Source organism: Nuphar pumila, chromosome 8, assembly GCF_984573655.1.
Source record: "Nuphar pumila chromosome 8, dmNupPumi1.hap1.1, whole genome shotgun sequence".
In the NCBI taxonomy this organism is placed as follows: Eukaryota; Viridiplantae; Streptophyta; class Magnoliopsida; order Nymphaeales; family Nymphaeaceae; genus Nuphar; species Nuphar pumila.
The window spans coordinates 4,547,289-4,572,092 of NC_143256.1; the positions used below are offsets into that span (position 1 = coordinate 4,547,289).

Consider the following 24,804-nt stretch of genomic DNA (forward strand, 5'->3'; position numbering starts at 1 on the left):
AAAAACTATCAAACAGAAACTTTTGGAGATGGAGAACAGAGACGAGGTAAACACTATGAAAGGAACCACTTTGGCTCTTCCTAACACTGCAAGCTGGAAGGTGATCTAGCTGCTCTATGGTGAGGATGCATCGAAGTGTCAAAATAAGATGTGAATGATAGCAATAGCCAAACAAACCCCACTGAATTTCCTGAAGCTGTTTTTGTTAACAGAACACGCATGTCAGATAAAACTTTAGACGGGAGGGATTTGGTAGAAGATTATTAGGTGATCTGTTCCCAACCCAAGATAGTCTTGTAGTCTAGCGAACCAAAGTTTTATGGACCTCATGAACCAACATCAAATAGGAAGTTGAGACACAAGCCAAGTCAGTCGAGTTAAAAGATCAACTCTGATGAGTGCAATCGAGTCAGGTGAATTTAATTTTCTGATTCGTCAAGCAATTTTATAACAAAGTGAACAGAGACGGAACTAAATTTAAGATCAACCATCCAAAATTTATAAAACATTTCAGAGGAAATAATGAACAAAATTCACCATTTCATCCCAATTCAAGATCACTTTGAGCAGCCCAACTGGGATCTTAGAAGCTTGGCTGCTGCTACCATATTGGTCAGTGCGGGAACAACTTCACAGTACTTCCTGGTCTTCAGCCCACAGTCAGGGTTGACCCAGAGTATGTTCTTCTCCAATACAGACAGCATCTTGTTGATCCGCTCTGCAATCTCATTTGTTGCAGGTATCCTTGGTGAATGAATGTCATAGACACCAGGACCAATTCCAGCACCGTATTTAACACCTTCACGGAATACTGATAGAAGCTTCTCATCGGACCTGGAGTTCTCAATTGTAATCACATCCGCATCCATATCAATGATGGAATGGATTATGTCGTTGAAATTGGAATAGCACATATGTGTATGAATCTGCAGTTCAAAATGGCAAGAAGATAATAGGCACATAAGAGTTAAACGTAGCATGTTCTGTATAATAGGCACATGAGAGTTAAATGTAGCCTATAGATTTCCTTATCTAATAATGCCCTGGCCTGGGCCTGTAGGCCAGCACGTATCATATAGATGAAAGTAAGAAAAAAATAAGCCCTAATGTACTCGTGATCAACATAGCTATTTTCTTCTGAGTTTTAAGGCAGGCAGAAATACACTCCCTGGGGCAGCAAACCGTGCACAAAAAAATGTTTCGTTCTATGGCATAAGAGAGCCTATTATTCTTTCTTCTTTGAAATCTACTTTTAAGCCACAGTTTTCATAGTGCAAGAATCCTGATACAATTTTTACGGAACAGAATATAAACCAGGAGTTTTTCTCTGGTCCAGCAGTGGGACCATCCACAAATGGTTGTCCCTCCCTGCAAGCCATGCCATAACCCTTGCCATTTGTTTGGATAAAGGGTGGTGATAAGAGGGAGACAGACCAAAATGAACACATAAACCAAAATGTAAAAGTAACGTGGGAGATGAAAGAGAAGACCTGTGTGGTATCCTTGACACCACAGTTTGTTATTCTGAATGAGTGGACTGCCCAATCAAGATAAAAGGCCTGCTCCGACTTGCGCAGTGGTAGGCCTTCTCTTAGTGCAGCTTCATCAATTTGGATCACCTGCATGTCCAACAGAAACTTCCAAGAATCAGATGACATAAAATTCTCCATGTGCAATGCCCAATTTTAAAACTAAATGTCTAAATCTAATGGCTCGACTCAATCTTCAAATTGACAAGTGCATGAGTGATTGGCTAACTCTATGTTTGATCGCCATCCTTAAAGGGCTCAGTCAAGGACAAAAAAGATGTAGAAGAAACCAGCTGTTTGGATCGCAAGTTCACAGCAATATACACTGAAACATGTATTCTATATTTCTGAGTCAAATAGGCAAATAGCTCAGCCAAGATGTTCCACCCAACATGGATTACCTCGAGTGCAAATAAAAGAAGGTAAATTCAACTCTAAAGTCAGGAAATGCCAGATGGACCCTCCAACGCTGAGCTAAGGCCTATGCCATATGGATACAGCTGTAAAACACGGTGAAACTACTTTTGTGTGTTCCATGGGGGTAAAATTGAGTACCTATGAACCATTGCCTCAGCTAGGACAATTCAGCCTTTTCATGAGAGTTGGCTGAGCAATAAGGGGCCAACCCGCACCAGCTAAAAGGCCAGGTGTACCAGTGACTTGACAGGAGCACTGCCCAGGTAAAGTAATTCCCAAAAAGTGCTAATGAAATTAACGGTAACATACTAAATATAGAGAACCCTGACCTGGATTCCAGCAGCTTCCAAATCTTCAACCTCATTCTTAATCGCCAAGGCAATTTGATAGCAAGTCTCAGATCTGAGTGGTGAAAAGAAAATCAGATAACAGGCAAAAAAAGACAAAAACGAACTCTGTAATTGGTAACTTAGTGCGCAAATGCACAAAGTCCACCAAACTTTGGTGACCCAATTTGAAGTAGACTGCTGCATCTAGCTAGGATCCAGCCTGGGTTGAGTCACTGTTAAGTTTAAATTTTGACTCTGAATCACCTCAGACAGGCATTTTAGCAAGTAAACTAACAGCGAGAATTAGGTGTAGGACCTAATGCATGTATAGAAGAAAAAGAACAATTACAAAAAGGCATCTAACTTATTAGCTATTTACAAAAAGGCACCTAATGTTTCAATTATTACATTTAACTGCCTACTTTTAAAACTTATGTTTCAAAGACAATTGGTCGTGAATTTAGTCCGTTGACCTTGACTGAGTAAAGGAAATGACTAAAAGTGTAATGCCCCAAAATCCCAAACTTGTAAACTTTTAAGAAAAATTTGAAACTTGGCAATCAATCCTTTTTTAGAATTTAAAATGGTAGTTTATCATAAAACAGTGTTTGAAAGAACAAGTCAATGGACCTTGGTCGCATTACAGGCAAACTTTCCTTTACACAATGGATTTTTATCTCCATATAATCATTGAAACCACATAGATTCAAAATAAGGTTTTTGATAATTGAAGTTTACACAAAAACAAGAATTTCAAAAGAAACCCTTATATAAAATTACAATACGTGCTCAAGAGCAAAACAACAAAGAATGAATGAGATCTTGATATCATCACGTCATCGCTTATTGCATCAACCTAATCATCACCAGTATCCCATAAAACCTATGTCACATGGGTGTGGGTACGAGTGCGGAGCAATTTCAAAATTTTTAGACACGGGGATACGGCTATATATATATATATATATATATATATATAACAATAATAAGATTGTAAATTTTAAAGCAAAAATAAAAAAGTAATTCTATTGAAGTAACACAAACTTACCAAAATATAACACATAAAGAAGCTTCCAAGTGTGATAATAACAAAACTTATCATAAATGGACAAAAATAGACTCGATCAAAGTTGACTGAATCCAAAATTAATTTTAATAAATGAATAAAAATAGACTCAATCAAAGTTGACCGAGTCCAAAATGTGGATGGACTCAGCCCCAGTGAGTTGACCGTTTTTGCCCCGTCTCCGTGTTGGCACCCGTGTTGGGGCGTGTCAACGCGGGTGCGTCGACCTTTTAGCAGAGTTCATGTGACTTAGCATAAAACGGGTCAGACTTATGAAAGCCTGGTAAGTGCATAGATAACAAAAATCAAAACAAGACTAACCTATGCGTTGTTAATTTCGTGATATATAGTTTCAGAATAAGTAAAATGAGCATTGTAATCTTGTTTCGACAATTAACTAACCTGAGAACACGCACAGGATAAACGTAAAAACAACTGAGTCTGTCCGAGAGTTTATTATTCTATGTATTTTTATACCTCGGATAACTAACTGAGTTCGCTCCTAAAGGGATGACCTATTGACCGAGAAAGAAATTTCCAAAAGCATCAATGACAAGAGATGCATCCGAACTTCTACAGAAGTCAATGAGATCTGCCGCCTATGATAATATTTGGTAGCCCAGTATCTTAACTCCGATGACCGGAAACACCGAGTCATTGTTACTCGAGGAACGTAGTTGTTAACAACTTGTTCATCGAAGTTTTTGTACCATCTTATCCTCTCTCTTGACGAAACCAAAGAGACGAACAGGTATGTCAGGTCTTATTTTAACTGACGACCCATTCTATATGCTTTGGTCTTTTAAACCAAATCGAGCATCGTGCCTGTGAAGGCGATCATTTTCATTTATATGATTTTCTTTTAATCATGATGCATTGTCACACTACGAGGTTACCATAAACCTTCAGTCCAATCATCGTAGTACTAACATGTCATGCATGTCTGATAATACCACTACGATGAGAAAGACATTGGTTTCTCATAAATCAACCCGAACATTATTTAAAAATGTCAATATCCTGTGCTTTAGATCGAGAAATATTAGAGTCATTTTGGATATCGAAAAGGACCGAACATACATACCACCGAGGGCTACGTAATCGAATCATTTTTGTTATGTTAGTCCAAAGAAAAAACTCAGTTGTGAATATACAAACGCAAAACACTTGCTTTCGAGACATCGGAGAATGCAAGCTTGAAATCTCGCATGTGAAAATCTATCAAAAATCAAGTTTTGATAAGGATGCACAAATTTGTGTCTTTAAATACATACTAGCGTAATCTAAAGTAGGCAGGAATACGCAAAACTGCGTATTTTATAAAATTATATATGTATATAGAATACATATATAATAAAGCATAAGCTTGTGCACATTACAACGCGGCAGCAAAATAAATGACATAAAGAAAGGCCTGATGTATGAAATCACACATCGAGCTAAATAAATTGCATAAGCGATTCTCGCTGTATGAAACCGTACATCAGGCTAAGTAAATTGCGCAACCAGGAGCCTGTGCACATTATAGCACGACGGCAAAGTAAATGACATAAAGCAGGGCTCAATATGTGAAACCACACATCGAGCTAAATAAATTATAGAAAGTTGAAGCATGTACACATTGCAACGCAACGGCAAAGTAAATAACGTAATTAAAAGAAGACAAAAATACGCAAAACTGTGTTCTTGAATTAAAAACTTTATATATATATATATATATATATATATATATATATATATATATATATATATATGTTCATGCTCAATGTAACTTAAATACGAAAGCACACATAAACTTACACTAACAGACAAGCATTAAAATAGCACAAATACCAGAGTTAGTGTAAGAAATCTCTATCTCGTACTCTGTGTTAAGAATACAGAAACACGTGCAAGATTGTGCGTGATGCTGGTCCGTAATGATAGAGACGACGGAGCAAGTTATGACAAAAAGTGGTGATGGATCCAGCAGCGCAACACGCACATAAAACGAAGGTGGTGTGGTTCTCGAAATAATGCACAGATCATGATGTGGTGCACAGATCCCGATGCAATGCTCAATTTCCAAAATAGTGGGAGCACGAGTCCAGAGGCAACTAAGCCCACTCAATCCAATGGAAGTGGTTCATGAGTAAGCATGTGCGTAGAGTGACACAGATCTCGATGCACATGGACCCGGAGTAACAACACTGTGGTCACGATAATGGGGCCCACCCAACTTGGTGATTTCTTCTTTTTTCTTTCCCTTTTCTTTTTGTTTACATGGCAAAGCACAAGGGGTGTCGACCCCTCCATCGAGGGTCAACCCCTCACGGTGGTCCTCCAGCCACAGCAGGAAAGGGAGAGGGAGGTAGGCTGGCCTCAGGCCAGCCTCCGAACAGAGGAAGCAAGCAAGAGAGGGACATCGCAGGGGCAGTGGCTCGGTCTCACTGGCAGAACGAGGCACCCGAATGGTGCTGCTGGTGGGTTCGGTTGACAGAGCTGAACCAGAAGAGCAGGGACGGTGGCTGGAGGGCTTGACTGAGTTGAGCTCAGTCCCAATAGAACTGGGGGCACCAGGAGCATTGTGGCCTTTGGCCACTGCGCACGAGACACAGAGGTGTAGGGACATGAGGTCGGCTGCAGCGAGGCAGTGGGCTTCGACTTCTTCTCACCAACGACAGGAAGATGGTGCAGGCAAGGGGAGCTCATTTCAACGAGATGACCCGATCTGGATAGGGATACAGGGAACGACTTTCGATTGGGAGGTTTTTCCGACAAGCTCATGGGGTGCTGCCGATGAATGGGGGTTCCCGAACAAAAATACATGAGAGGTCGGTTGGCCTCCAGAGGGGTGCTCGGTATGGGCTTCACGGATGGTGGCTCACGATGGACAGGCAAGGCCAGCCGGCAGCGGCCGAGTGTTTCTCGCACAGGAAAAACACCCGAGGGAGGGAGGCATCGGTTGTGTTGCCGGTGGTCTCTGCTCACCGGTGGAGAGGCACAGTAGTGGTGAGGAGGGGTCACGGGTATCGTCCGGCCACCTGGTCCAGGCAGAGAGCAGCACAGTTGCGCAGCAGGTGGAAGGGAGGTGGTAGGGCAGGGCAGGGCCCACGGTGGTGATGGTGGCGATGATGTGTGCAACTCGCAAGGAGGGCGCCGGCGAGCTTTTGTTCACTTGAAAGGGGAGAGACGAGAGGGTTTGAGGGAGGTCGAATGCAGAGGAAGGGGGAAGTTGCAGGGGGAGGAGGGAGGCAATAATCGGGAGAGGGAGAGAGAGATCTTCCGTAAGGAGGGGCCTCCGGCAGGGGGAGAGAGAGAGAGCGAGAGACGAGGGTGCGTGTGTTTTTTCAAAACAGAAACCCCCAAAAAGGAAAAACAAAGAAAAGGGTGGATTTTCTAAATAAAAAAAATAGTCTTAAAAGAGAAATCTTTCAAGGGGGGGTTTTGTAGTACACTATTTGATTCCAATATTCACCCAAGTATTGTGTTTTTAATTGGATTGGGTTTAATTCTGGACTCTGGATCAATGTTGATCTTCTTTTGAATCCAATGTGATTTGAGGTTGGATCCCTACCAAATGAATCCAAAGGTATGCCATTTGGTTTTTGGAGTGCTCCGGATTTCCCCAAAGCTGCGTTCTCTCCTTTAGAAATAACTTATGAACCGGAATCCGGTCTACTAAGTGGATCTGAGTTCCTATTATGATATTTCATAAATTTGGATCGTATATTGAATCCAAACATATTTTAATTAGAAGATTTGGTGGATACTAGGTACGTCAAATCTATGACTTGAACTGGGTTCCGAGGGGGGTGAGGGTCGATCCTCATGGATCCAACAACGAGACCCAAATTCAAAAATGTCTAAAAAGTTAGTATAAGTTAAATAACTTCCAAAAGTTCATCAATTAATAACTATCGATGAATTTTTCATAAAAAAAAAATACCGAGAATAATCCTTTTTTTTTAAATGCGCAAACTTTACAAAAATACCCTGCTTTTTAGAGAGAGGGGGGAAGGGGAAGATGGCTTGCCCCAACATTACCACTCCATTGTGGTTGATCAATTTTTGGTGAGAGAGAGAGAGAGAGATCGCCGCAGCAGCATTTTTGAGAGAGAGATGCCCCATTGCCTCATCACCACCACTATTGCCCTCATTTGAGAGAGAGATCTAAAAAATGAGGGCAAACGGTGGTGGTGACGGGACAATCGGGCAACTCTCTTTCTCTCTCTCTCAGGTGGTTTTGAAAATGAGGGCATTATGGTCTTTTTACTAAGTCAAGGTCAACTAATTGAATTCAGGACCAAGCATGTTTTTGAAATATATGTTTGAAAAACAGCCAGTTAAATGTAATAATTGAAACATTAGGCGCCTGTTTGTAAATACCTGATAAGTTAGGCACCTTTTTGTAAATTATTCGAAGAAAGAAAATTAATAATATAGAATCCAAGTCTTTAGGTCCTATATTCTGCAATTCACAAATTATACTTACCTAGGTTGGTCATTTCTTACGAACGACCAGTTCAGAATCGTGACAGGCCCTGTCAGCATTCCTTTTATTGGGCGGGAAGTCATGCTCTGTGCAGTTGTAGACCAGAAAACAGTCATGGCCTTTGGGCGGCTGACATCTCCATAGATGATTGGCGGTTTCACACAGCGAGAGCCATATGACTGTACCCATCCATTAACAGTGAAGGCAAAGCCGTCCAGCTGTTCACCAAAGTATTCCACCATATCATTTCTCTGTATTGAACCATTTGAGTTTTTAGTGACCATAAATTTCAAATATGAAAGGAAGACCACAATAAGCTTGCTAAAAATTTTACTTCAGGCTCTCCATGCACAAGAACATCGATGTCCAAATCTTCCTGTAACTTGACAACTTTACTGATTTCCTCCTTGATGGCCTTAACATATTCTTCCTCAGAAATCCTGAAAGTAACATTGATGATTTTATAATGATCTTTAAAAAGACACCTGGATTATGTAGAAATTATTTGTGGAAACTTTTACAACCATGGTCATTTGTGCATGAATATTTTCCAAGAAAATGTCATGGCCAACCGTAAGATTGACAACCAAGACAATAACAGAAAATGGGTATGATTTTGATTAAAGCTAATACCTCAAGAACAAATAAATATATTTACATTTACATTTTCTTTTAGAAAAAAAAAAGTAATGAACCATGATTCAACACAGATGCAGTCCTCTCATGTTAAAAAACATTAAATAACAGCTGAACTAGGGAAACCTCTACTTCAAATGGAGTGATAACAACTGATAGTCAGGATTTAAACCATCTATCTCACATAAAAAAACGTCTAAAAGATCAGCATTAAGATTTTAGTTGGGTTAGCTTAAACCAATTGTGGAATTGATGACAGAATACCACTGACTGATACAAGGATAAATTAAAACTAATCTATAAATCCAAGCTCTTCAACAATATGAAACAATGCTTACACTATATTCAAATCATGGTTGGCATTCAAGATGGTTGGTCTTGGATTGGTCATGCCTGACTCAGTGACTTGGGTGAGTCATGGTTTTTAATTTAGTTTATTAAGAATAAATAAAAACATATATTTTATCAATAGTTGTTTCAAAGAATATATTAAAAGTAGGTGGGATTTGGCTGACTTGGTTGAGTTTCAGATAAAACTCAGCTGACTCATCTGTGTTTAGTCCCATTTTCTTGACTCAGGGTGTGACATGGCAACTTTGCCGAGTCATGGGTTGACTCACCGAGTTTGACAACTAAGATTCAAATTAAGCATCTTTTTAGTGATCTCCTCTGTTAAATTGTACATACACAAATTGTACAAATATATATATATATATATATATATATATATATTTATTATATATAATATAATGTATGTATATGTACAGAAATACATATATATGAATTTATATAATATATATATATATATATATTATATAAATATATATAAGGTTGGACCAAGTCAACCCTTGTTGACTTGAATCCAACGGCTAGATTTCTAGCCGTTGTGTCTAGGGGTCAACCCCTTGTAATGTAATGCTTATTGCATATTGTTCTTCAATAAAAACATTAATTTTTATCATATGTATGCCCTTGGTGGCGCACTTGTGATTGTGCTCTTCATAGCATTTGTGATTGTGCCCTTGGTTACATTTGTGCTTGTGCATTTTGCACTTGTTGGTGGACATTTTGTTTGTGTTTAAAGATGTTTCACCTTTCTTTACATGGTATCAAAGCTTGGAAGTATTGAAGCTCATTTGAAGACTCTTTTTCAAAGTGTTGGTGATCTTGCAAGTGTTCAAGTGATCGTGTGAACCATTAGTGGAGTGCTCATGTTCCTCGTATTGCCTTTTCTTTTTCCTCCTCTTTTCTTATATATGACAATAATAATTTCACCATTAAACCATAAAACTCAATGATTTCAATTATATAACATGAGCTTCTATTAAGAAGCACCTTATTTGGGAAAAAGAGTTGTGTGGACTAGTAGATAGATTCGATCCAGAACCTAAACTAGTTCTCACTAAGGTAGAGGGTGAGAAAAAGGTACTTCTAATCGAAAATAAAAAGACCAAGGTTATAACCACTTACGAGAATAAGTGAAAAGAATGGAGGATGGGGCATGTCAGGATCATGTCTTAACTTATTAGTAATGTAGATATTAAAAAATGTTCAAGCCCTGCCAAATTTGAGCATGCTAACAAGGCTTGGGATTATCTTAAGAGAATATATTCTCTTAAGGATATTGCATGTATATGCAATGTGAAAGATAGAGTTCGGACTATGATCCAAGATAATAAAACTATTAGAGAATACTATAATGAAGAATTAGTTCTTCTAAGGCCAAAATGGCATTGTTCAAAAAAATTAGAACTACGTCAAAGACAAATGAATGCATAGCATTTTTACCAATTCATCAACAGTTTAAGACCGGAATTTGAATCTACAAAGTTTATTCTTCTCCATAGAGGAAAAGTTTTCCCTATTGAAGACATTATAAAAGAGTAGAGTATGGAGGAAAATAGATTGAAAAAGCATGTAACCAAAAGTGAAGATGACTCGATCTTGGTCGTCTCTATACCGAGAAATTACATACGTGCATATAAATCACCATATCATAAAAGACAAGGCAACGACTATGATAGAAGGAAAGCTATTTGTCATCGTTGCCATGAACCGGGATACATTAGACCCCAATGCCCTAAATTAAGAGGGGCATATAAGAAAAAGGTTGCATCGGTCGGCTTTCAACAAGAGTCAAGTGATATTTTCACATCTCAAGATTCATCCATTGAAAGCATGTCTCTGACTTAATTAATAAAAGTTCTTCAACCACTTCTTAAGAGAGCGTCTTCTTGAACTGAAGTCGTTTCATCCTATTCCAACCCCGGTAAAATTCTTTGGCTTCTTGATTCTGATGCATCTTTTCATGTGACTCCAAACAAAGATATTTTATCTGAATATCATAATAACTCAAGTGTGTCAAATGTTTTTACGGTCAATGGTACATCTCTTCAAATTGAAGGAATAGGGAATTTTGAAAAAAATCTTTTAAACACAAAAAGTTTTTTTATTTTAAAAGTTGGTCACATCCCTAAAACTAAACTTAAATTGTTTATCTATTTCTCAAATATTTAATTGTGGTTGTAATATTTCCTTCTCTTTAAATGAATGTTCGATACAGGATTGTCAATCAGGGAAGCTCATTGGGCAAGGCCATAGAGAGGGAAGACCTTATTGTTAGAAGTTACGTTTGCATCAGACATGATCTTCAACAGAGAAAAGTAAGAGAAGAAGAGGGAAAACTCGGTGTTGATGAGGTTGCTCAGGTTCACGATATTTCAACATGCGTTATCGTGGCCTGATATATTGTATTTAAAATATTAAGTATTAGTTTACAAAGTACAAAGCTATCCCATAACAGATTACAATATTTACATCTGTGACATAATAAGCACGTCAATGCGCAATCCCAATTTGGGTCTGGGTCAGACCTAAACTGGATCCAGCACTACACGACACTTAATACCCTCCCTCAAGTTGTGCATGGTCTTGAACCATGGACAACTTGTTCTTCAAGAACCAAAATCTGTTTTTCGTCAAGCCCTTTGTAAATAAATCATCCACCTGGTCTTCTGTAGGAATGAAATGAGGCTCAATCTCTTTGTCTTCAACCTTCTGTCGAATGAAATGTTGATCTATCTCAATGTGTTTTGTTTTACTGTGGAAAATAGGATTAAAGGATATATTAATGGCACTTTGATTGTCACACAATAAGATAGATTTGGAGATATGTTCCTCCAATTCATTCAACAAATGTCTTGTCCAAGTAGTTTCAGCAGTTGCAGCAGCCATTGATCGATATTCAGCCTCAGTGCTTGATCTAGCTACTCTTTTTGTTTTCTACTGCTCCAGGATACTAGGTTTTCCCCAAGGAAGATGCAATATCCGAAAACAGACCTCCTTTCATCAGGATCTCCTGCCCAATCCGCATCACTATAGATCGTGACATCATGCATGCTTACTCTTTTCCAACTTTTTTGATACACCAACCCATCTCCAATGGTACCTTTTAAGTATCTCAACATTCTCTTGACTGCATCCATATGCCCTGTTCGTGGCTCATGCATGAACTGCGACACTTGATTAACAAAATAAACAATGTCAGGGCGAGTAAAGGTAAGATATTGAAGCATACCAACTACACTTCGATATCTTGTAGGGTTGGGGTATAAATCTCCATCTTGTGAATTGAGCTTTTGATATAAGACACTCGGTGTAGACAAAGGCTTGCAATCTTGCATGCCAAATTTCTTCAATAAATCCAGTGTGTATTTATGTTGTGTCAAGGTCAGGTAATCATCCTTTCTGTCTACCTCGACACCAAGGAAATAACGCAAATCTCTCAAATCTTTCATCTTAAACCTTTGACTTAATAGTCCTTTTATTTCTTCAATGTGATTCATTGAATTCCCTGTAACTATAATATCATCAACATATATCAACAACAAGGTGGTTATGCCTTTATCCTTAAAGATAAACAATGAGTGGTCTAAGAGAGATCTAGAGAACCCATGCCTTTGTATTTCTAAGGAGAAACTCTCAAACTACGAGCGTGAGGCCTGCTTCAAACCATATATGACTCTTTTTAGTCTGCATACATGTGTGCCTGGGTCTCACTCAGCCTATCCTGGAGGTTGTTCCATGTAAACTTCTTCCTTCAAGTCACCATGAAGAAATGCATTTTTGACATCTAATTGACTTAATGCCCATCCATGTTTGACGACTAAAGACAATATAATTCTTATTGTCCCCATTTTGACCACAGGACTGAAAGTCTCATCATAATCCTGACCATATTCTTGTGTAAACCCCTTTACAACAAATCTTGCTTTGTATCGTTCTATAGTACCATCGGGTTTATATTTGATTTTATAAACCCACTTGGAATCAACAACATTTTTGTTAGGAGGTCTCGCAACAATTTCCCATGTCTGACATTCATGAAGCGCTTCCACTTCTTCATTCATGGTCTCAATCCATTTGTTTGATTTCACAGCATGATGAAACCCTATGGGTTCATCATGCTTATCAACCTGAGACAGAAAAAGTTGAAGATTCATAGAAAAATTATTGTAACTGACCCACCTGTCAATAGGATGTCTGATTCTATTTCAATTCCTCAGAATTTGAACAAGCACATAAGTATATGATCCAGTGTGAGGAGCAGGGGGAGAAGCTTTTTCTCTTCGCGCATATACATACCCTTTAAATTTGTCAATAGGATGTGATTGCGGGTCTGCCCCTTCTTCAGTGTGTGAAGCTCCACCGACCTGATCACCAGATTGAGGTAAGCATGCTTGACCTGAGTCAATATCATTTTGGTCAGCCGAATTAGTTTCTTGAGTACATTGAGCTGAGCAATCACCATAAGCATCTGCAAATAATTCTGATTCATCCACGGATGATAAACTTCTTCTATGGGAATTCTTTGACAGGTATTAAATAATACATCTCCAAGATTATTCTCGTCAAACACAACATTCCTGAAAATCTTAATACGCTTAGTCATAAGGTCACAACACTGATAACCTTTATAATCATCAGCATATCCCACAAATCTACACTTGGAAGCCTTTGGTTGGAATTTATTCCTGAGAGAATCATCAATATGAACATAACAAATGCATCCAAACACACGCAGAGCATTATAATCGGGTTGAATGCCGAAAAGAGAAGAGAATGGTGAACTATTTTGCAAAATTGTCATAGGCAGACGATTTATGATATAGACTGCTGAATGGAATGCTTTTGTCCACAGACTAATGGGAAGATTATTGTTGTGCATCATGCTCATGGCCGTTCCAACAATATATCTATGCTTTCTCTCAGCAACCCCATTTTGTTGTGGCGTATATGGACAAGACACTCTACGCTTTATTACATTACTTTGGAGAAAATCAGTAAAATCCTTTGATGTATACTCACCACCTCCATCACAATGAAAATGCAGAATATTGGTAGAGAAATGGTTTCGAATAAAGGCATGAAAGTTGCGAAATATGGGAAAAGTTTCAGACTTATGCTTCATAAAGAATATCCAAGTATAACGAGAGTAGCTGTCAATAAAGATGAGATAATATCTGCTACCAGAAGAAGAGCATATGGGCGCAGGACTCCAAACATCTGAATGAACAATTTCAAAGGATCTTGAAGCTCTTTTATCTATAGAATCAAAAGGAAGTGCATGACTCCTACGCATCTGACAACTGGGACACTTTTTATTACTGATCTCAAGGGTTAAACTTGATTTAGGAATTAATTTGCATGATACAAGTTTCTCAAGAAAAGAATAATTGTAATGACCAAGACGATCATGCCAAAGACTTGGTTTATTACATTTGGAAAGACTAAAAATAGACTCAGGACCTGACTTAGATGACTCAAACTGAAAAGACTTAGACTTCAATAAGGGCTTCAAGACTGAACTGGTACGCGCAAATGAATCTTCCTTGAAGATGTACATATTTCCTTTTCGCTCCCCTTCAGCAAATGTCTCCCTCGTTTAAATATCCTTGACATACACAGAAGAGGGAGTGAATTCAACATAAGAATGTGTATCATCAACAAGTTTAGACACAGAGATGATGTTCTTTTTTATATTAGGAACATGAACAACATTTGACAAATTGAGACGATTTTGACAGAAGAATAATTGCATTACCAATGTGAGAAATGTGATGGTGAGATCCATCTCCAGTAACAATATTATTTTTACCAAAGTAAGGAACCGAGTTCGAAAGCTTACCAACATCACCTTTAACATGGGTCGCTGCTCCTGAATCAACATACCATGATCCTTGATCATTATGTTTCAAGTGTAACCCAGACAATGCTGCCAGCAAAAGTTGTTTCACCTCCCCATCAGACTTGATAACATTATCTTCCTTCTTGCTCTCAATGTTTTGCAATTTGCCTTTATTTTGAGGATTAAACCAGCATTGTGCCTTAATATGTCCATTTTTATTGCACAGGTAACATGTCGGGACAATTCTTTGAGTTTGATTCTTTGCATTAGAGTTGAACGGCATATTGGGTGTGGGAAGCAAACCTGAACCTACAAATCTACCACGACCTCTTCCTCCTCTGAAGCCATTTCCTCCACGACCACGACCAAAGGAGAACTCAGTGGCTAAGACATCTTGGGAGTCAGATTGAGCACTAGAATCTTCAGCGATGCCTTTCAATGACATTTCGTATTGTAGAAGTTTTGCTCAGAGGTCTTCAAATGTGGGAAGCACGGGCAAGCACAACAGTGATGTCACCAATACATGATAATTTGGGCCTAAACCATTCAATGTTTGTTGCACTTTATCCTTGTCCGGCACTTCACATCCAATAATGGCTAGTTGATCTTAGGGATGGCAGTGGACCGGGGGAAAGCGGGGCCCCGCCCCGTTTGGACCGGGGTTGAAAGGTATGAAACGGGGATGGAGGCGGGGACGAAGGTTAAAATCCATCCCCGTTCGGGGATGGACGTACCCTTTTCCTCGCCCTGCCCCGTCCCCGCCTCATCCTCGCCCCGTCCCTGCCACTTTTCCCAACCCCGCGTCATCCCCTTTTGAACCGGGGATAGAGGACATGAAACGGGGATGAAGGCGGAGGTGGAGGTTAAAATCCATCTCCGCCGGGGATGGAGGTTCTAATATTAATCCGATGTTAATGAATCAAGCCACCTGACCATGCCGTGTTTGATTAGCATGAACCAAGATCACGATGAATCGTGATTTGAGATGAATCAGCGACACGTTTTGAAATAAGGTGACACAGCAACAGATTCTAAAAGAGGAATCACGAGTTTTGATTGGGATATAATATCGATCACGAGTTTTGATTCTAAAAGGAGAATCACTAGGAAGAGATGAGTTACGATTAGGGTTTCAAAGAGGAAGCAAAATTTTCAAGCTTGAAGATAGGTCACGGATAGGGTTTCAAACAGACCTTTAAATGGGAAGCAAGTGTTTCGGATGAAAACACGAAAACAGTTTTAAGAGAGGATAGATACGAGAAAAGGAATCGTGCTTTTGGAAGAAAACATGATGGTGTAGGTTGCGAAAGAGGGAAAATATCAAAGAGAGAAGAATATTTTCCTAACCAAAACAGATTTTCTCTATGATCGTACCTTTGGGAGCAATATCGAGCCCTAGATCCAACCTTGTTCTGATACCATGTTAGAAGTTACGTTTGCATCAGACCTGATCTTCAACAGAGAAAAGTAAGAGAAGAAGAGAGGTAGAAGAAGAGGGAAAACTCGGTGTTGATGAGGCTGCACATGTTCACGATATTTCAACATGCGTTATCATGGCCTGGTATATTGTATTTAAAACATTAGGTATTAGTTTACAAAGTACAAAGCTATCCCATAACAGATTACAATATTTGCCACAATAAGCACGTCAATGTGCAATCCCAGTTTGGGTCTGGGTCAGACTCAAACTGGGTCCAGCACTACACCGCACTTAATACTTACTATATGGATTTTTTGGAGATACCCAAAGATGTTTTTTGTTGTAATGTCCGAAAAACTAGATTTGAATGTATAGCATATAAGATTAGGACATCCAAATATATTCAAAATCCAATATTTTTTAAATTTGAAAAAAAAATATAATTTTAATTATTTCTCTTGTGAAGACTGTGTTCTTGGAAAAATGAAGAGATTACCATTTGAATGATAGAACTTTTGTTTCATCTACACCACTTAAGCTTGTACATTCGGATGTTTGGGGTCGAGCACCTGTTTTATCTAAAGGTGGATCATATACTTCCTTAAGCATAAATTTTAAGTCTTTTTCCATTTTCATAACTTTCATAAATTGGTTAAAAATAGGTTTGAAAACGAAATCTTTATATTTAAGATTAATTCAGGGAGAAAATTTATTTCAAATAAATTTAAAAATTATCTTGATCTGCATGGCATCACACATCAAAGATCTTGTCCTCGCACAATACAAAAAACGATTTAACTAAAAAAAAAACATAGGCACATCATTCAAACTAAGGACCTTACTTATTGCTAGTCATGTGACAAAGATCTTTTCGGCAGAAGTTGTCTTAACCTCTGTTTATCTTATAAATACAATGACATCATCTTCTTTACAAAATATTTCTCCTATTGAAAAACTTGTTAAACTCTCTCATGACTATGCCAGACTACGAGTCTTGGTTTGCAAATGTTTTGTATTAACCAACAAAAATGACAAATTTTCACTAAGAGTTATTGTGTGTGTCTTCTTTGGTTATGGTGATAACCAAAAAGGATATCAGTGTTATGATCCTAAAAATGGAAATTTGTTTATTTCTAAAAATGTAACTTTTTTAGAAAAAAGAAAGCTAAGGAAGTAACTAAGTACTCATTCTTATTTGACCTTGGTTTCAACCAAGATGTTAATGATTGTGATTGTGAATATGATTTTGAAAATATTATTGAATCAGGAGATAGCGAGTGTCTTTATGAAAAATCTCATAATGATCAATCTTGCTTACAATATTCTAGACAAGGGCATCAAAAACCTCCATGTGCACTTAAAATTTTATCTAACTTGAATGAAAAAGAACTGCAAACTAGGAAATCATCAAGAGTTTCACAACCTTCATCCAAATTTGTATCCTATGACTCTTTTTCTTCCAAGTATCAAGCATGCATAACTCTAATACATTCATATATAGAACCCTCCTTATATACTCAGGCCAAAGATCACTTTGAATGGGTTAAAGCCATAAATGTAGAATTAGATGCATTAGAAAAGGCTTATGCTTTGACCGTCCAAGATCTTCCACAGGAAAAGAAACCCATAGGTTGTAGATGGGTATATAAGATAAAAACCAAGAGTAATGGGACCCTTGAGAGATACAAAGCTAGGTTAATCACCAAAGGGTATGAACAAGAATATGGTATAGATTACGAAGAAACTTTTGCACTTGTTGCCCGCATAACCATAGTTAGAACCCACATTGCAATTGCTTCAATTAAAAGTTTGCTCATATATCAAATGAATGTTAAAAATGATTTTTTAAATGACAATCTTATAGAAAAAGTGTACATGGAGGCACCCCCTAGTATAAGAATACCTCAAGGGAAGGCTCTTCGTCTAAAAAAGGCACAGTATGGCCTGGACAAGCTCTCAAAATTTGGTATGATAAATTTAATGATGCTATGCTTAATATTGGCTTTAGATCTTGTTTGACTAACACAACCATGTTTGTTAATAATTCTGGTATAGGTATTGTCATCTTACTTTTCTATGTTGATGATATGATAATCATTGGAGGAGATAAACACAAAGTTCAAAATAATAAAAATAATCTTAAAAATAGTTTTGAAATGACTCATTTGGGTTTTTTATGATACTTTCTAGGAATAGAGGTTGCTTATTCCCCTAGAGGGTATTTATTATCTGAGTCTAAGTTTGATTCTGATATTGTTCTTAGGTCTGTTATATCAGATGACAAAAAGGTTGACACTCCTGAAGTAACGAATGTCAAAATGAAAATTGATGACGAAAAGCCTCTGTCGAACTCCTTATCGATAGCTTATTGGAGCACTTTCTTACTTAACTATTATTAGACCTGATATAGCATATGTTGTTGTACACACAGCTAGTCAATTTCAGCACAATCCGACATATGTTCACATGAGAGTTGTTTTGTGTACTATTAGATATCTAAGAAATTCATTTTTTAAAGGATTATTTATGTCTTCCTCGTCTGCACTAGATTTACTTGCATATACTGATGCAGACTTGAGAGGTGACCAAAATAACCGATACTCAACCACGGGTTTTTGTGTTTTCCTAGGTGATTCATTAATCTCGTGGAGATGCAAAAAGCAGCAGACGGCCTCCCTCTCCTCGAGCCATGGGTGGTGTAGCTGAGAAGATTTTTGTTTGATATGGGAATTAAGATTCTAAGAGCGTCAAAGATGTGTTGTGACAATAAGAGCGCTATTTACATTGCCAACAACAACACTTTTTATGAAAGAACCAAGCACATCGAGATTGACTGCCACTATGTTCAAGAGTATCTTCAAGAAATCATTGATCTTCCTTATGTTACATCCAAGTATCAGCTGGCAGATTTCTTTACCAAACCTCTATTTGCACCTAGGTTTCATTCCCTCTTAGGCAAACTTTCGGTCATCGTACTGTAAGTTTGAGGGGGAGTGTTAAATTTTACATATATATACATAAAATTGTATATATATTTTTTATTATATATAATATAGTATACGTATATGTATAAAAATATGAATATATGCATTTATATATACATATATATTGTATAAATATATATAAGGTTGGACCAAGTCAACCCTTGTTGACATGAATCCAACAGCTACATTCCTAGTCATTGGACTAGGTCCAACGGCTAGAAATCTAGCCATTGGGTTTGTCCTCTCTCTCTCTCTCTCTCTCTCTCTCTCTCTCTCTCTCTCTCTCTCTCTCTCTCTCTCTCTCTCTCTCTCTCTCTCTCTCTCTCTCTCTCCCCTTCTTGTGTATATAAATAGGGGTCCATCCCCCTTGTAATGTAACGCTTCTTGCATATTGTTCTTCAATAAAAACATTATTTTTTATCCTTTTTGCATGCCCTTGGTGGCACTTGTGTTTGTGCTCTTCGTAGCATTTGTAACTATGCCCTGTGCCCTTGGTGGGATTTGTGCTTGTGCGTTTTGCACTTGTTGGTGGACACTTTGTTCGCGTTTAAAGGTGTTTCACCTTTCTTTACATCCTCAACTTCTTAAAGGCCATAAACTGGATAACGAGAAGTGTAGGTTATCAAGATAAAATAATATGATAACTTAATTGTTGAGCCAAATAAATCATGGCCTACTGCCAATAATCCATGAAACTTGGAACTTTTCATGGCAACTTTCACCAACGCTAAACAAAAATAATTCAATGGACCAGCTTAAATCTAAATATATAACTAAGCCCAAAATGTAATAGGCGTAGAATATTCATTTAATGGCAGACTCACTTGTTAGCTTTGAATTCACGTCTAACTCTCCTTAGATCCAATGTCTGTGGAAAAGAACCAATTGTAGTTGTGGGAAGTAGGGGCAGGTTCAAGTTCTTTTGTTGTACCTCAAGCCTGGAACTAACTGGAGTTGCTCGACAGTGATCAGAGCCCCTCAAAGCAGATGCCTGAAGAAAAAAAGTGTAGCATAACCGCTATCATGTAATGAAGTGAAATGCCTAACAAATCACAAAATAGTAGTTGGTCACTTACAGCTTTCTTAAGCGTCATGTTATTAACACGTGTAGAAGATTTCCTAGAAGCTTGAGCAGCTCTATTAGCAGCAAAGAACGCCTGAATAAAATGTTTGCTGAGATATAAAGAAGATTTCTACAAACAAAGTATCATGAAAATACAATATTATATACCTCATCCTTTTCTCCAGCCAATGCCTTAGCTAAGACATTCACCTCAAAAATTTTCTGAGCAGCAAATGCTAACCATGATTTGATTTCAGCATCCAGCTTAGTTTCATTAACCAAATCAACAGCAGTATGCATAAGTGAGCAGGAAGTTGAAACAACAAGATTTTCTGCAGGACAACAATATCTCAGTTATAAAAACACAAAAAAGTAGTGCACCACACTACGCTCAAGAAAGGAGGAAGAAAAAGTGAAATTCTACTAGTCGAAGTTAAGATCAAAATCTTCAAAAAGAAATTATGTGTTTCAATTTTCTAAAATAGAAAATATTAGCTCTTTTCCTCTTCTTAATATCTCAAAACCAGCGAAAGATTTCCAGCCACAAAATGTAAGGTGATTATAAAGCTGAAGATCCATCTTAAATCCTTTTCTTTTCCTGAGGTATATAAAGCATTAAATGTCTAAGAAAATCCTAGAAAAGCAACTGTAAGTCATTTTTAATCCACAGTAGCATTCTGTCTATATGTGCACGGAAGCATACACAGGCTTCTGTGTGTTTTCTTTTATAAATGCATGCATGTGCACATGTTTGCCTCCGTGTGTGTGTGTGTGTGTGTGAGGACTGCAGGTTTAGCTACACCAAGACTTCCAAATAACTAGTACCAGAAATTCTCTATAAGACAGTACCCTTGGCAACAATTCCCTCGAGAGCCTTCAGTGTTGCCAGTGATGCGTCAAGATCATTTGCCCAAATATTTCGGCCATCAACCACACCAGCGAAGAGATATTTGTTAGCAGGGAAACCGATACTCTGTATCAAGTCCAGTGTCTTCTCTCCTCGTACTAGATCAAAACCAATTCCAGAAACACCTTTCAATGTAGTGAGAGTCCTGATGCAAAAAAAAAAATGCCTTGATATGTTAGAAATAGATCCAAAAGTTCAATTGGGAAGATGTAAAGCAACCATATTAAATACTTCTAAAAATCCAACTCACTTGTATGCCTCAATGGGAATATCAGCAAAGTATGTCTCGACGATGATATTTAGATCAGATAAGGAATCTTCTAACCATAAATATGTCTCAGAGAATGCTTTAAGTTGATAAGAATCCAAATCCAGTACCAGAGTTGGTTCATCAAACTGCACCCAAGTAGCGCCTGCTGCCTTCAAATCAGCCAGAACCTCCCTATATTTGTACATGTTAGAAAAGAAATAGTTTGAAAGTTGCACTTCATTTGCAATCATGATAAATAAGCTGTTGAGGCTTGCCTGTAGACTGGAATAATCTTTTGCAACAGAGATAGAATGGAAAAAGACTTCTCAACACCTTTGGACGGCTTCGACAGCAATAAGTAAGACACAGGCCCAATGATAACAGGAACAGTCTCAAATCCAATCTGGAGGAATGGAAATATGAAACAAGCCCATTACACGAGCTCAGAATCACAAATATGAGGAAAAAAAAAGAATGAAATAAAAATAAATAAAGACCAGCAAAGACCATAAGTTTCAAAGGAAAAACATAAACTTTTAAATATCATGATACTTTTTATGTCTTCGTGTTTTAGAGGTCTTTTAACATAGAAGAAAAAATATCACAATAAATTGAAAACGTCACTTTGAGATATTATCATATAACTTTTCCATAGGGATCATTTTCCAACAAAAAAGTGATGATTTTTCCAAGAAAAATCTTCAAATTATCATGACAAAAAAAAAAAACTGCCAATATGTTGTGACTTGTGAGAACGACACCGGTGGCTATGATCTAAAGGAAAAGTTACTACTCATCCTCATTATTATGAGATCCGGAAAGTGGAGAATCATAAACTTTCAAATTTACTTTAAACTAAGACTTCAATTCTTCTTTTTCGGCTTAACTACCTCCTTTGCCTCCTTGTATTCATTCACTGCCTTGCGAGAAGCATATGAGAACTTAACATCAGGGCCCAGCTCAGGTACAATATAGTGGCTGGATCAGAAAAGAAGGAGATGGGTCTTATGGATAAAGCACACAATGATTGACAACCATATAAAAGCACATAAATTGCAGCATCATTTAAGAGGGAAATGAGTTGTCATACTCACTAATTGGTGTCAAACCACTTGGTCATTTCCATAGCTGGGACAGAAGCATTCCCTCTGGCCATTGAGAAGTATACATCAAAGTCTATCTCACCTCCAGACCAGCCATATCTTTGGGGCACAGCCCCAAGCATAGCTGTAGCATCAAGAACTTGATCATAGTAGGAGAAGGTATTGCTTGGGATAAACTTTGTCCCTGCCTCTGCCATTTGCTTCCAAATAGCAACTCGAATATCTTTAGCAACATTCTGCAGATCATAGGCATTGCTCTTGCCATCCCAGAACGACTCTAATGCAAACTTAAGCTCCCTCTTGGGTCCAATGCGTGGATAACCAACAATATGAGAACCCATGGCTCTCACCCAACTGGTTTCAACAAGTCACAGCCAAGAGATCAGCAAAGAAATTTAGAACATCCCACATGAACCCAGGGAAATGATGTATGCAAGCAAACTGAATTATGTAACAAGTTCCTAAACCGTACAAATACTAAGAAAAAATGTTGAATACTCATAATGACAGCAAAAAGGTCTAAACTTTTGATCTATGTGAAAATATGGATTTGCATGTAGAAACAATAAATTCACATCCCTCGCTGTGTATCTTCTTGCATATTGGAAAGCACAACAATGATCTAGAGATGGGTCAGTTGCTGCTGATCAATTATTTATGATTCATTAACACCAGATTCACATTGAAAGATTGACTGTAGTAACTCAAAGGTAAAGGATAGTTCCCAAAAAATCTACCTAGATGGTTCATAGATAAATGCAAGTTAATGTCATAAATGACAACAAAAAAAGGCCATCTTAAAAAAATCACGAGCATATAAACAACGATGATTTATATTTTGGAAAATTTTGGCCAGGTAGAGAGAACTTGATTGGAAAGAAATTAATGTAGCGTTGATATCTGGATTACCATTTATGCTTACTGGAAAATGTATCCAAATTCAATAACTGAACTGAATTACATAACCAAAAAAAAGAACAATCCCAGAAAAGTAACCAAAAAATGTTTCTGATAGGTAATTTATGCCTAAATACTACTTAAAGGATCAGAAGTAAAAAGAATAACACCCAAAGTTCTCATTGAAATTATACAATGGAAACAAATGCACATACCAAGTACTGCATTCATTAAAAGATTCTTCAGCGTCAAGCTGCAAAGCATCCGAAATCCAATAAGAAAACAAACAGACACCGCAAACTGACAATAAGTCCTTAAAAAAAATAAAAACCATAAAAAATTACCAACTAATAAACTCGTTGTCAGTGACAAATCCAGCTCTATATCACAAGGAAACTCCAATTTACTACCATATGTATCCTCTTATGTACTACTCTTGATAAGGGGCCTGTGTACTTCTAGCCGTGTCATTGTGACACAAATCCATTTATCCACATTCTCCATGCCGAGTACAAGTAAAATCATCCCACAAACATTTCAACCTAAAAATCAAGCAATTTACACTAGTACTCACTCGTAGTCTCATGTTGTTCACCAGCAATTTTTTTCTTATTCTTATTTTTCAATCAATTTTATTTTCTGTAAGAAAAAAAAACAAATCCATTCCGGCCATAATCAGTTAATCATGTTCACTCAATCAACAAGACAAAAACCATTCAAAGTCCTACCTATAACACAAATCCCAATGAATTACTAAACAGAATCCCGCGAAAATCATATAAATAACCTCTTGACAAAGATCATTCTCAGTTCAAACACACGCGCTCGTAATAGCACGCTTGCGCCGAAATTCAGCACTAATCTCAACACTAAATACAAGCAAATCACAGGAAAACAACATCAGAGCCAATCTACACCAGAAAATCACCCGTAATTTCATCGATTCTTCTCTAATTGCACACAAACTGCATCAAAGTTCGAAAAAAAAAAGGAAGAAGAAGGAAAAGACAAGAAAACGAATCTGCCACAGATCAGATTAAACCGCGGAGGAATTCATCATAACGAGGGTTTGATGGCGTCGATGGGAAGCGAATCGGGGAAAGGAAACGGTGGAAATGAATCGCTAAAGAAAGAAAGAAGGAATTAGGGTTTTACCGACGAGAGTGGAAGCGAGGAGGAAGCGAGGCGGGAGCGAAGGGAGAGAGACGGCGGTGCGGAGAGGCGAAGACGAGGGAGGCGGGTTTTATACTCGACATGAGTAGCGAAGCGCGCGCGATGCGCATTTTGGATTCGAGGAATCGAATTTTTATAGAGGGGGGAAAGCCGAAAGTGGAAAGAACCGGAAAACGCCCCCTTCACATTTTTCTCACAATGGGTGCAATTACGACTGCAAATGGATCGGATACAGGATGGATCTACTTGATCCAAATCTGAATCCGGATTCCAATTGTGGGCACTTGATCCGATTCTGAAAAAGATCAATTGATTTAAGCTTGAATCTGGATCTGAACTAGATGTGATAACACTGATCCAGTAAAAACA

General features: G+C 37.9%; 1 protein-coding gene across 1 annotated transcript; it reads right to left on the reverse strand.

Moving 5' to 3' along the window:
• Window positions 1-394: 394 nt before the first annotated feature.
• On the reverse strand, window positions 395-24,556 carry LOC149829473 (5-methyltetrahydropteroyltriglutamate--homocysteine methyltransferase 2-like). The gene is made up of 14 exons (XM_090015550.1): window positions 24,418-24,556; window positions 22,357-22,719; window positions 22,153-22,240; window positions 21,538-21,665; window positions 21,263-21,454; window positions 20,955-21,157; window positions 20,274-20,437; window positions 20,119-20,199; window positions 19,867-20,033; window positions 8,150-8,255; window positions 7,816-8,066; window positions 2,276-2,348; window positions 1,491-1,619; window positions 395-926 (listed from the first exon to the last, which is right to left on the reverse strand). The coding sequence occupies exons 1-14, from the start codon at window positions 24,543-24,545 to the stop codon at window positions 558-560; spliced, it is 2,442 nt and encodes an 813-aa protein (XP_089871676.1). The 5' UTR covers window positions 24,546-24,556; the 3' UTR covers window positions 395-557.
• Window positions 24,557-24,804: the final 248 nt, after the last annotated feature.